We start from the raw sequence: 12667 nt of genomic DNA, 5'->3' as shown, positions 1-12667 counted from the left end.
AAAAAAAAAAAAAAAAAAAGAAGCAGCCAGAGCACAAGACAGTTGTGGGGGTCCACGCCCTTCATCCCAGCACCAGGGAGAGTTCGAGGCCAGCCAGGACTCTGTAGAGAAACTCTAGAACAAACAGAAACCACCAGTGTGAATTTTTTTCACAGCATTAAAGAAACATGAAGCTGCAAAAGAAGTGTTTGTGAAAATTCCTCAGGATTCCATCGCAGAAATCTATAATCAGTGGGAGGAGCAGGGCATGGAGAGCCCTCTTCCTGCTGAGGATGATAATGCTATCCGAGAGCACCTGTGTATCAGGGCCTATCTGGTGAGCCGGCAAGGAAGCCACAGTCTTTGTTCCTGATCCTCTCTTGAAGTGAACTGTATACATTTTTGTTTTTAATTATGTAACTGTGTATGTCTGCAAGTGGGTCTGTTCGCGTGAGTACAGGTGCTTTCAGAGGCCAGAGGCAGAGCTGGACTCACACAGTTGTGAGCTGCCTGGCATGGGTGCTGGGAACGGAACTCAGGACCTCTGCAAGCACAGCAAGTGCTCTAAACCTCCAAGCCGTCTCCCCAGTCCTAGGGAGTGGGGACTTTTTCCAAAGGTGGTGATAGGTCCATCTGAGGACCTCTTTAAAGTCACTGCTGATTCACTCATGGAGGTGATGTCATGGCCTTGTTGTCATTGTCGTGAATGTGTTGATCGCTGACCAGAAGAATGAGTGTAACACCTGCTGCTACTTTTTTTTTTAAGATTTATTTATTTTATATATATGAGTACACTGTAGCTGTATAGATGGTTGTGAGCCTTCATATGGTTGTTGGGAATTGAATTTACAACCTCTGCTCGCTCCGCTCAACCCTGCCCGCTCTGGTCTCAGCCTTGCTTGCTCTGGTCAACTCTGCTCAACTCTGCTCTCACTCAGTCCCTGCTCGCTCCAGCCCAAAGATTTTATTATTATACATGAGTACAATATAGCTGTCTTCAGACGCACCAGAAGAGGGTGTCAGATCTCATTGCAGGTGGTTGTGAGCCACCATGTGGTTGCTGGGATTTGAACTCAGGTCCTCTGGAAGAGCAGTCAGTGCTTTTAACCACTGAGCCATCTCTTTAGCCCATGCAGCTCCTTTCTTAAGACTATGTCTGTGTCAACCGTAGTTTTTCTGCTTTTGTCAGAGACTTACAAAGGCAAGGGGCACCATATGTATTAAAAGTAAAAGTAATGGCATTCGCAGTCAAAGTTCATTCAGCACATATGTGACTACTGTGGACCAACTAGAAAGGCTAAGTTTGAGGACAGAGTCTGTCTTTGACTATAAAAGCCAATAATCAAGAAAGAAAGAGAGCATACTTGCCTCATAGAGTGATTGGTGGCAGGACATGCGAGTGTTGTGCTGGATAAGAGGAGATGCCCAGAACAACACAAGATACTTTGCCACCATTTGTCACAGTGTAGAACACTTGCTTACTTATGATTTTTGAGGAAGAATTCTTTTTTTTTTTTTTTTAAAGATTTATTTATTTCTTATATGTAAGTGCACTGTAGCTGTCTTCAAACATTCCAGAAGAGAGCAGCAGATCTCAATGCAGATGGGTATGAGCTACCATGTGGTTGCTGGGATTTGAACTTAGGACCTTTTGAAGAGCAGTCAGTGTTCTTAACCACTGAGCCATCTTTCCAGCCCAGAAGAATTATTTCTAAGATCTAGAACTTTTGAGCAGTAAAAGTTCTGTAAAATGTAAAACATTCTGTAATCTCCAACATTCAGGAAATTGAGGCAGGAGAATTGCCACAAATCTGAGGCCAGTCTGGGCTTCATAGTGAGTTCTAGACAAACCTGATCTAGAGAATAACCCTGTCTGAGAACAGCAAAATGTAAAATGATGGTTTTTGTCTTGTTTAACTTCACATTTTAGGAAGCCCATGAAACCTTCAACGAGTGGTTTAAACATATGAATTCAGCTCCACAGAAACCTACATTACTATCTCAAGCAACTTTTACAGAGAAAGTGGCTTATGAACACAAAGAAAAGAAATACGAGGTAAGTTAAATGTGAGTCTGAGATGAGCCTGTTTAATTTTTAGTGTGTATATTTAGGTCAGTTTTGAGCATTTCTGTTCTGATTGGGATGGGATGGTCATGTTACATCCCTTCCCAATGATGAATCGTGCTGACTTTTCCATGGCTGATTTATGTTGAGAAATGTTGCTAGGCATGGTGGCTCATGTCTTTAATCCCAGTACTTGGGAACCAGAGCCAGGCTGATCTCTGTGAGTTCAAGGTCAGCCTGTTCTATATCTTGAAATCCAAGCCAGCCAGCACTACACCTGTGAAACCCTGACTCAGAAAACCAAAATAAGAGAAAGCAAGCAAGCAAGAAAGCCTTTAGATAATAGTAGTCATTTACTTTTTTTTTTTTTAAGATTTATTTATTTTTTATATGTAAGTACACTGTAGCTGTCTTCAGACACTCCAGAAGAGGAAGTCAGATCTCTGTTATGGATGGTTGTGAGCCACCATGTGGTTGCTGGGACTTGAACTCAGGACCTTTGGAAGAGCAGTCGATGCTCTTAACCACTGAGCCATCTCTCCAGCCCCAGTCATTTACTTAATAAACATTTTAGCATCCCTTTTATCTCCTCTTTGTTGATAGTTTTTCTTTATATACATGGCTGGCTGAGTCAGCTCATAACAATAGTGTTCTTGTCTATATTCTAAACATATACCATTTGTTGATTTGGTCCATTATGTGTCTTGTGTTTGTTCTGCAGATGGATCATAATATTTGGAAAGGACATTTGGATGCCCTAACTGCTGATGTGAAGGAGAAAATGTACAACGTCTTGTTGTTTGTTGATGGAGGATGGATGGTGGATGTCAGAGAGGTGAGCTGAGTGTTTTGTTTATAGCTTTAAAAATATTAACAAGCCAGGCTGGTGAGATGGTTCAGCGGGTAAGAGCACCAACTACTCTTCCAAAGATTCTGAGTTCAAATCCCAGCAACCACATGGTGGCTCACAACCACCCGTAATAAGATCTGACGCCCTCTTCTGGTGCGTCTGAAGTCGGCTACAGTGAACTTACATATAATAATAAATAAATCTTAAAAAAAAAAAAAATATTAACAAGCCAATGTGATTGGCTCATCTGGTAAAGGCATTTGCCACCAAACCTGGCAGCATGAGTTCAACTCCCCAGGGTGTAAATGGTTGAGGGAACTGATTTCTGCAAATTGTCCTCTGACTGCCACTTCAGACCCACATGTGGGTACCAACACACATATGTATACAATACACACACAAATAAGTTTATTTCATATTTTATTATTAGTTACTTCATGTGTATAAATATTTTGCCTTCATGTATGTCTGTATACCATGTGTGTGCCTAGTGCCCACAGAGGTCAGAAAAGAGGACTGGCTCCCTGGAAATAGAGTTAGAAATGGTTATGAGCAGCCATGTAGGTGCTGGGAATCCAACTCGGGTCTTTTGGAAGGGCAGCAAATGTTCGTAACCACTGAGCCATCTCTCCAGGCCACCCCCTCCTTTTTTTTTTTTTTTAAGTTTTTCAAGACAGGGTTTTTCTGTGTAGCCCTGGCTGTCCTAGAACTCACTCTGTAGACCAGGTTGGCCTCGAACTCAGAAATCTGCCTGCCTCTGCCTCCCAAGTGCTGGGATTAAAGGCGTGTGCCACCACTGCCCGGCAAGCCCCCTTTTTAATAAATTAATAAACCAACAACAATAAGAAAGATCCCATGCCCTGTATCTTCTGGTGTTCCTTTTCTAAATAAGAACATCTACAGACTTTATATAAAATTGGTAGTTTTAACTAACCCCGCCCCCCAATCTTTTAAGCTTAACTGAAAATACTAGCTTGGAATAGGAGTATTTCATTCTTTTTTTATGTATGTGAGTACATTGTAGCTGTCTTCAGACACACCAGACGAGGACATCAGATCCCATTTCAGATGGTTGTGAGCCACCACGTGGGTGCTGGGAATTGAACACAGGACCTATGAAAGAGCAGTCAGTGCTCTTAACCACTGAGCCATCTCTCTAGCCCTAAGTATTTTATCCTTTAGTAAACCATTCATATTTAGTATGTTTACTCGGACTAACTAAAGTCTAATTTTTAAAATTCTACACCATTAGAATAATGGCATTATTTATTCATTTGTTTATGTAGTTTTTTAGTTAGTTAGGGTCTTATATAGTACAAGCAGGCCTTGAACTCACTATGTGCCAGGCTGCCCTGACTCAAACCTGAGTCTAAGTATTGTTTTTCGAGACAGGGTTTCTCTGTGTAGCCCTGGCTGTCCTGGAACTCAGAAATCCGCCTGCCTCTGCCTCCCAAGTGCTGGGATTAAAGGTGTGTGCCACCGTGCTGGGCAATTTATTATTATATATAAGTACACTGTAGCTGTCTTCAAACGCACTAGAAAAGGGCATCAGATCTCATTACAGATGGTTGTAAACCACCATGTGGTTGCTGGGATTTGAACTCAGGACCTTCGGAAGATCAGTCGGTGCTCTTAACCACTGAGCCATCTCTCCAGCCCTGAGTCTAAGTATTTTTTAAAGATTTTGATTAGATATATTTGTTTATATTTCTATTATTATATATGAGTACTTTGCCTCCATATTTGTATATGTACCACCTGTGTGCATAGTGTCTGCAGAGGTCAGATGGGGAGCAAAGCTCCTGAAAGTAGAGCAAGGGGTCCTACTGAACCACCAGGTGGGTGCTCGGAACTGAACTCGGGGCCTCCGCAAAAGCAGCAAGTGCTCTTAACTACTAAGCCACCTCACCAGCCACCCTGAGCCTACATTTTTAGTGCTGTATATTTAACTTGACTTAGAAACAGGTCTGACACTTGAAGCTGTGGTACCCTCCCCTTGGCTGCCCATGAACACATCTCAGCACGTCCTTCTTAAGTACAGGCTTCCACCTCTGGAGTAAAGTGGGCTACAGGAGTATTAAATGGTATAAACCAGGGGTGGTGGCACATGATGTAAGCCCAGCATTTGGGGGACTGAAACAGGAGGATCAGGAGTCAAGGACCCTCAGCTGTTCCTTTCCCCCAAGAGATGTAAATATCAGAAGAAAATCACAGTTTAGTTATATTTTAAGTTAGATGAGATACTTGGACTGTGGGTAACACGTTGGTTGGCAGCATGAGCTTGGCATGCATGGGGCCCTGGGTTGGACCCACAGCATATCAGTAAAGGAGAGACAAGGTTGCTTCTGGGAAGGATCTGGACAGGATGCCTGAGAGTCTTGAGCAAATAACAGAAATGCTGAGTGGGGAGGGAAGACACAGATAGCCACTGGGTACAGAGTTCAGTGGGAGAAGTGCTGAGGCGTGCTAGTGACTTCTCCATAGGCTCTCTTCTCTTCCTCAGCAGCCTCATCTCCTCTTGTTCCACTTTGCCATTTCTTTAACTGTGTGAGAAAATGACAAATTTCTTCTCCTTGCTCTCCCCTCCCACCCTGATCCTTCTTGCTCACTGTGATCACCATTGTCATATTGGTGTGTTCTCTTAGATCCCAGGACTGTCTGCAGATACTGCATACCCGTCTCTTTCAGGGAAATATTTGCCCTTCCGGCTTTGCTCTAATGGTATCTAGTGTGTGCCCAAACACCTAGTAAGATACAGCTTAGGAGAGGATGAGCTTTTTTGGGCTTTGCTGCTTGTCAAAAATGGCAGCAGGAGTGAGAGGCAGCTGGTATATCTGCAGTTAAGAAGTGTGGTCAGGCTATAGCCCTCACCCACTTTCTAATACTTCAACAAGCCTCCGCTCCCTAGAGGTTCCAGAACATTCCTTAGCAGCTCTTCCCACTGGGGACCTGTACTCAAACACATAGAGCCTAAGCGGGAGGGACAGTTCACACTCAGACTACAGGCCTGACCCTGAGATGGGACAGAAGGGTTACTCAGTTGCTTCTGCAGACTGATCCCTAAGGAGAACTAGGAATCCTGCATGTCAGATAGCTGGTACGTCGCTCTCATCATTGCTGTTCCGTAGGTCATGTGCACTGGGGACTTTTCCTCTGCTATCCTCCACAGCATATCTATTGCTTTTTAATAAATCACTACATTTTTTTTTACCTCTTTAGCTTCTCTTTTCTGACAAGAAGTGAATATTAACAGGGATAGGGCCTAGGGCCTCTGACTGCTGCTGCTACTACTGTTGATGATAACTATGTTTAGAGTCTACTTCTGGACTTTTGGTTTTCTGTTTGTGGTACTAGGGATTGAACACAAGCCTTACACATGCTGGGCAAGCACAGTACCATGGAGCTACTTCAGAGTCTACTACTTCATCTTTTTTTGTTTTGGTTTGGTTTTTGGTTTTTTTTATTTTTCTTTCTTTTTTTTTCTTTTTGTTTTTTTTTGGGGGGGGGGTTTTGGGTTTGTTTGGTTTTTTTTTGTTTTTTTTTTCGAGACAGGGTTTCTCTGTGTAGCCTTGGCTGTCCTGGAACTCACTCTGTAGACCAGGCTGGGAACTCAGAAATCGCCTGCCTCTGCCTCCCAAGTGCTGGGATTAAAGGTGTGTGCCACCACCGCCCAGCAAGTATTTTCATTTTAAAGTTATGCATTTTAGTACTTGGTTTTATGTACTTCTATCTCAGCACAGTATTAGGAGGTAACAGGCAGTGGTCCTTTCTTGTGGAAGTGTTGCCCAGGTAGGCTGTCCCTGCCAGAATCACCATACCTCGTGTTGCTTCACTCCTGCAGCATCTATCCTGTAGAGATGCTTCCTAACGGAGTTGCACAGCCTTAACACCTGAAGAGAACTCATCTTCCCCACCTGGGTCTATGCAGCCAAGTCAGGCTGTGATACCACAACCCTCTTGCTCCCCTCTGCCTTTGGTGTGCCGCTGTGTCAGCCATTATGCTGTGCCTGTCTTAAATTCATTTTTGAGGCTTCTCAAAGTAGCAGCTACTGTTAGCTTGCTCATTTGTTGCTGCTGCTGTTCAGTTACGCCCTGCACTTCTGTAGGGTCTCCATTTTATTTGGCTTCCTGTGCCGGGATTAAACGGTAGTAAGTGTTCTACCTGAGGTAACTCCTGGCGCTTCCTAAAAAAGAAAAAAGAAATCGCCTGGCAGTGGTGGCACATGCCTTTAATCCCAGCACTTGGGAGGCAGAGGCAGGAGGATTTCTGAGTTCAAGGATAGCCAGGGCTACACAGAGAAACCCTGTCTCGAAAAAACAAAAAGAAAGAAAGAAAGAAAGAAATCTAGTTTGGTAGACCAGCTAATATGATTGGTACTGCCTGTTTAGATTTTATTAGGGGGTATGATGAGAGCTAGGGTGATGGCTCAGTTGATAGTGCCTTTCAAGCTCTGGGACCTGGATCTGATGGCCAGAAGCTCCTTACAATGCTAGCTCTGAGGAGGAGCCCGGTGCTTGTCGGCAAGGCAGTCCAGCCTAACTGGTGAGCTTCAGAGCTGTGAGTGGCTTGTCTCAGATGAGATGAGCGCTGTTCCTGGAGATGACACCCAAGGTGATTCTCTGCTACTTATGCATACATGTGTGTCTGCACCCATACACATCTGTACCCACTCACATACAAACATGTACACATCATCTTAAAATATTGGCATGGTAAGATTTGGAAACAGAAATACAGTGTTTTCCTGTCCTGGTTTTGACTAAATGGTCAACCCTCAGCATGCCTAGGGCAATGGGGCAATAATTCTAGGACCTCTCGGAGACAAAACTGTTCCATGTCATCATATCAAAGGGACTGCATGATGTTTTCATGTTTCCTTGCACATCCTCCTGGTCTGTAAATTTCTTTCAGATCACAGATACCTACTTTAGTACAGATTATACTAGAATGCCTAGCAATAATAATAATGAAAAGTATGCATGTTTACTGTAGATGCAGCTTTCCCCTCGGTATTTTTCATTTGCTGTTGGTTAAATCTGTTGATTCCTAACTTAACTTACTTGTTGATTTTATAGTTAGATTTTTTTTCTTAATGCTTTTTGAGACAGGGTTTTTCTAGCAGCCAAGCACACTGTATAGACCAGGCTTGCCCTGACCCTACATTTGCCCTCTTGCCATGGCTCCCTGAGTGCTGAGGTTTGGGATGGCAGGTGCCGATCCCCACACCGGCTATAGTTGACTTCTCTGTTTATAAGGCATGTATCATAAAGTTGTTCAGATGGTGACTGGATGCCTGTCTGTAGGACGCGGAGGACGACCCTGAACGGACGCATCAGATGGTTTTACTGAGAAAGCTCTGTCTCCCCATGCTGTGCTTCCTGCTTCACACCATACTGCACAGCACTGGGCAGTACCAGGAGTGCCTGCAGTTGGCTGACATGGTGTCCTCTGAGCGCCACAAGCTCTATCTGGTGAGTCTGTGACCATTTGCAGTTATAACTTTACCCACTCGATTTGCTTGCATAATATTTGTGAATACTTGTTTACATTTTTTAGTTCTTGCACTTTCTGAAAATAATGTTCCATTTTCAGTGTACTATTTTTCAAAATTGTCTATACATATGAACATAAATAAGTAAGTAGCCTGCCATGAACTAGAATAAGGTCTCTGAGCCACATAGATAGATCTTCAAGGAAATTTTCTTTTTTGGTTTTTTCGAGACAGGGTTTCGGAAATTTTCTTAAGATTGACTAGGTTAGCCAGGCAGTGGTGGCTCACACCTTTAATCCCAGCACTTGGGAGGCAGAGGCAGGCAGATCTCTGAATTTGAGGCCAGCCTGGTCTACAGAATGAGTTCCAGGACAGCCAGAGTTACACAGAGAAAACCCTGTCTCGAAAAAAAGATTGACTAGGTTTTTTTTAAAAGTTGATATGCTCATTTTTAATTTTTTTTTTCCTTTTCCTTTTTAAATATCAGGTATTTTCTAAGGAAGAACTAAGGAAACTGCTGCAGAAGTTAAGGGAATCCTCTCTAATGCTCCTAGACCAGGGCCTTGACCCACTTGGCTATGAAATTCAGTCCTAACTCACCATTCTCTGATGCCATGACTACAGGAGGATGCTTCCTTGGTTGGTTGAGTTGCTTGGTTTTGGGCAAATATACATACTTGTAATTATTGGGTTTTTTTCCTTTGGCATTCTTGGGGAAAATGTAAAATTTGGGCATTTGGATTTTGTATTATATCTGTATTTCCTTATGTATTTTTTAAAGAAATTATACAAAATAAATTTTTTGTTCTATAGATACTAGTTTTCTCTTATGTAATAGAATGAAGTAAAATACCTTTTCTACAATCATAAATTCCTGATATATTAAAATTTAAAGAGAATAGAGAATAACGAATAGATTCATTTTCAATCCAGGTAAGTAATTTCTTGTTTATCATAAAATTTGGTATTTTTCTGAATATTAAATTCAAGATGAATGTAGCAAGAGTGTTTTAAGATGGAGCTGGAGCGATAGCTCAGCAGTTTCGAGCACTGGACCAGGATTCATTTCCCAGCACATATGCTGGTCACAACCATCTGTAATTCCAGTTTCAGACAGTGCCCTCTTATGGCTTCTGGGCACCAGGCACACACAGGACGAACAGACATACATTGAGGCAAAACATCCACATAAAAATGAAAATCAGCCTAGCACCCACATGGGCAGCAAACCCAGTCACTTATAACCCCGTCTGAAGAGAGGGTCTGAGCCCTCTGGCAAGAGCTCCTGCACTCATGTGCATGTACGTAACACACGTGATGTGTAAATCTTTCTTTTTTTATCCTAGAAACAGGTTATGTATTAGTGTAGTTGAATGAATATTAGTTTTCTTAGGTGTGACCACTGAAGTTCTGCCAGTGTAGGGAACTGTACCCCCTTGTTCTTAGGAGTTACAAGCCAAAATAGGGTTCAAAGTCATAAAAAATCTGTACTTTATGTTGAAATAGTTTAGCTTTAAAATTAAAGTCTACACAATAAAAAGCAACATGGTAAGATAGGAACAGTCAAAAGGGCAGAGGAACATTTATAATACTAATCTTTGAACTTCCCCTTATATTCCTTTTTTTTTTTTTCAAGATAAATGAGTTACACAGTGTTCTAAAAACTAGCAGAACTTAGTATGCATGTAGGTAATAAAGGAACTTCGGTTCTGACTTTATCCCAGACAAGAGTCCCTAGAGATGGGTGGCATATCTGCATGTAAAATCCAATGTGCTTCTCAGAAAAACAGAAGCCAGGCATGCGGTCAGGTGCCTCTAACCCCAGCACTCAAAAAGCTGGGGCAGGAGGACTGCAGTCACAGTGAAGGCCCTGAGATGTAGTTAGAATGTTTACTAGCATATGTCAAGCTGGAGGGGCTGAGAGAAAAATGTAAATTATCAATCATGCTATAATTCTCAGCCCTAATCCATGACCATAAGTACAGAGACGCAACTGAGGAGGGTAAACTTCCCAAGCGCTCAGAGCCCTCACCCTCGCCTTCTCCCTACCCCTTCTGAGGCAGGGTCCTACTATGCAGATCTAGCTGTGCTGGAACTCATGGAACTCTATAGACCAGGCTTTGAACTGGCAGAGATCCTCAGGCCTCTGCCTTCCAACTGCTGGGACTGAAACTACACTTCATCACACCTAGCCAGAACACCTCCTGGGCTCTTACTGAGGGAGCAGGTGAGGGTAATCCACACACTTGTTTCTAGCAAATAGTAAGAGCTGGTGGGCTTTGAAAACAGAATGTCAAAGCTAAGCAAGCGTTACCCCAAGGTCTCTACTGCTGTAGAAACCTGGGGAGGAAAGGGCTTATTTTACCTTATACATTAACAGCCCATCACCAAGGAAAGGCAGGGCAGGAACTGAAGCAGAGGCCCTCTAGTAACTCTGTTTACTGGCAGCTTTTTTCTTATGGTTTGGTCAGCCTCTTTTATCTAACCCAGAACCATCAACCCAAGGGTAAGACTTCCCAGTAAGCTGAGCCCTCCACATCAATTATCAACTGAAAACACACACCACAGGCCTATCTTCTGGCTGACTTGCTGGCAGCAGTTTCTTAATTGAGGGTTTCTCTTCACCAAATTGACTCTAGCTTGTGTCAAGTTGACAAAAAACCAACCAGCACAAGCAACAGAAAATCGAAAAACCAATGTTTAAAATAAATCCAAGTAACAATAGACAAAGTGGATGAATAGTTAATTGTGTGTGTGCTGCTGGCCTTAGGACAACACAAATTAAAGTTATCTGAAAGGGGAGCCTCAGCTGAGAACATGTCTCCGTAAGATCCAGCTCTAAGGCATTTTCTTAATTAGTGATTGATGGGGAAGGGGCCAGCCCATTGTGGGTGTGGCCATCCCCCGGCTGATGATCCTGGGCTCTCTAAGAAAACGTGTGGAGCAAGCCAGTTAACACCACCCCTCCCTGGCCTCCATCAGCTCCTGCCTCCACGTTCCTACTGTTTGAGTTCCAGTAGTCCTAACTCCCTTTAGTAATAAACAAACGTGAAGTGTAAGCCAAATAAACCCTTTCCTCCCTAACTAAGACAAGACATCTAAGTAAATGGGCAATTCTCTAAGAAAATACGATTCAAAAGAGGAACGTAGCTGACATGACTCATCTGGTAAAGGTGCTTGCTCCCAAACCCAACAGCATGAATTCAATCCTATGGTGGAAGGAGAAAATTGACTCCTGTGAGTTACTCTCTGACCTCCACACAGGCACCCATACACACACGTGAAATCTTTTAAAGAGTAACTTCTTAATAGGATAATTAACTGGAAAAGTCATCAAAGAATCTACCATGCCTCTGAAGCAAGGAGTTTCTCTTCAGTGCCAATTAGAAAAAAAACTGGCATCCTGGAGAAAATGGGCAGAGAAATAAGCAAACATCATAAAAACCTACGAAAGTATTAAAAAACAAAAAACAAAAAACTACACATTAGAAACCCAGTTGTAAGGCATGTGACACTTTAACAGGCAGAAACAAGAGGAACCGTTCAGTGTCATCTTTAGCTCTGCAGAGTTCCAAGCCTCCTCTACTTAATCCCTGTAAAAAGTAAAAGCAGGGTCCATGTTTTCAATCAGTGTGGAAGATAAACAGTATTTGAACGTTTGCAAATGAGAAAAGTCACTCTCATATTGTAACAGTGTGAATATAAGTGAATATAGAGTTCCAGTCCAGCCTGGTCAACAGAATGAGTTCACAGTCTAGAAAAACAAATCCAAAAAAATAGAAATTTTCACTTCCAAATAATAATACAAAACTTAGAAGTCCTCTCCAGCTCCCTAACTTTGAAGCCACTATTATAAGCCTCTTAGGACTGCAATTAACATCTTGGTCATACAGGAAAATCTTCTTGCTTCTTAAGTTTTACCAAAAAATTCGTGAAGAAAAACTTGTGTGGTTTAAAGTTTTTCGAGGCAAATACGCCAAAATGTTTAAATCTACAGTATCCGACAGTTAGTTGTCCATCCACTCTTACCTCTTGAGACTTTTAAACATATTTTAAAATATGCTTTCAGTAAGTACTGCTTTACCCGCCCTGCAGAGGATTAAAACAGCTCAGCACCGTGGAGTGTAAAACTAGCGGGGAATCTGCACCGCCTAGTAAGTAGGGCGATCGTCCACAGAAACAAATCTTCCCCGGGAGCCGAGGGTTCCCTCCAGCCTAAGTTGAGCAACCGGGCGGGGCGCCCAGCGCGCCTGCGCGGCGGAAGTGCAGGCGGGGTCACGT

The 12667-nt window shown here is 42.8% G+C and overlaps 1 protein-coding gene and 1 long non-coding RNA gene across 3 annotated transcripts in view; one reads left to right on the top strand and one right to left on the bottom strand.

Annotated features, from left to right (window-relative positions):
• Nup107 (nucleoporin 107) overlaps positions 1-9200 on the top strand; it is a 43338-nt gene extending 34138 nt beyond the window's left edge. For both annotated transcript variants that reach the window (XM_031349534.1, XM_031349535.1), the window contains 5 exons: positions 156-316; positions 1910-2035; positions 2766-2879; positions 8199-8366; positions 8874-9200. In XM_031349534.1, coding sequence (XP_031205394.1) covers positions 156-316; positions 1910-2035; positions 2766-2879; positions 8199-8366; positions 8874-8981 — 677 coding nt within the window. In that variant the 3' untranslated portion in view covers positions 8982-9200. The remainder of the gene's footprint in view (positions 1-155; positions 317-1909; positions 2036-2765; positions 2880-8198; positions 8367-8873) is intronic.
• On the bottom strand, positions 7244-12616 carry LOC116075992. The gene is made up of 2 exons (XR_004112772.1): positions 12416-12616; positions 7244-7488 (listed from the first exon to the last, which is right to left on the bottom strand). It is a non-coding gene; the product is annotated as an uncharacterized LOC116075992 (long non-coding RNA).
• Between the last annotated feature and the right edge of the window lie 51 nt (positions 12617-12667).

The sequence above is a fragment of the Mastomys coucha genome, unplaced genomic scaffold (assembly GCF_008632895.1).
Source record: "Mastomys coucha isolate ucsf_1 unplaced genomic scaffold, UCSF_Mcou_1 pScaffold4, whole genome shotgun sequence".
NCBI lineage: Eukaryota > Metazoa > Chordata > Mammalia > Rodentia > Muridae > Mastomys > Mastomys coucha.
The sequence above is the reverse complement of the archived record's forward strand: the minus strand, read 5'-3'. Positions and strand labels throughout refer to the sequence as shown.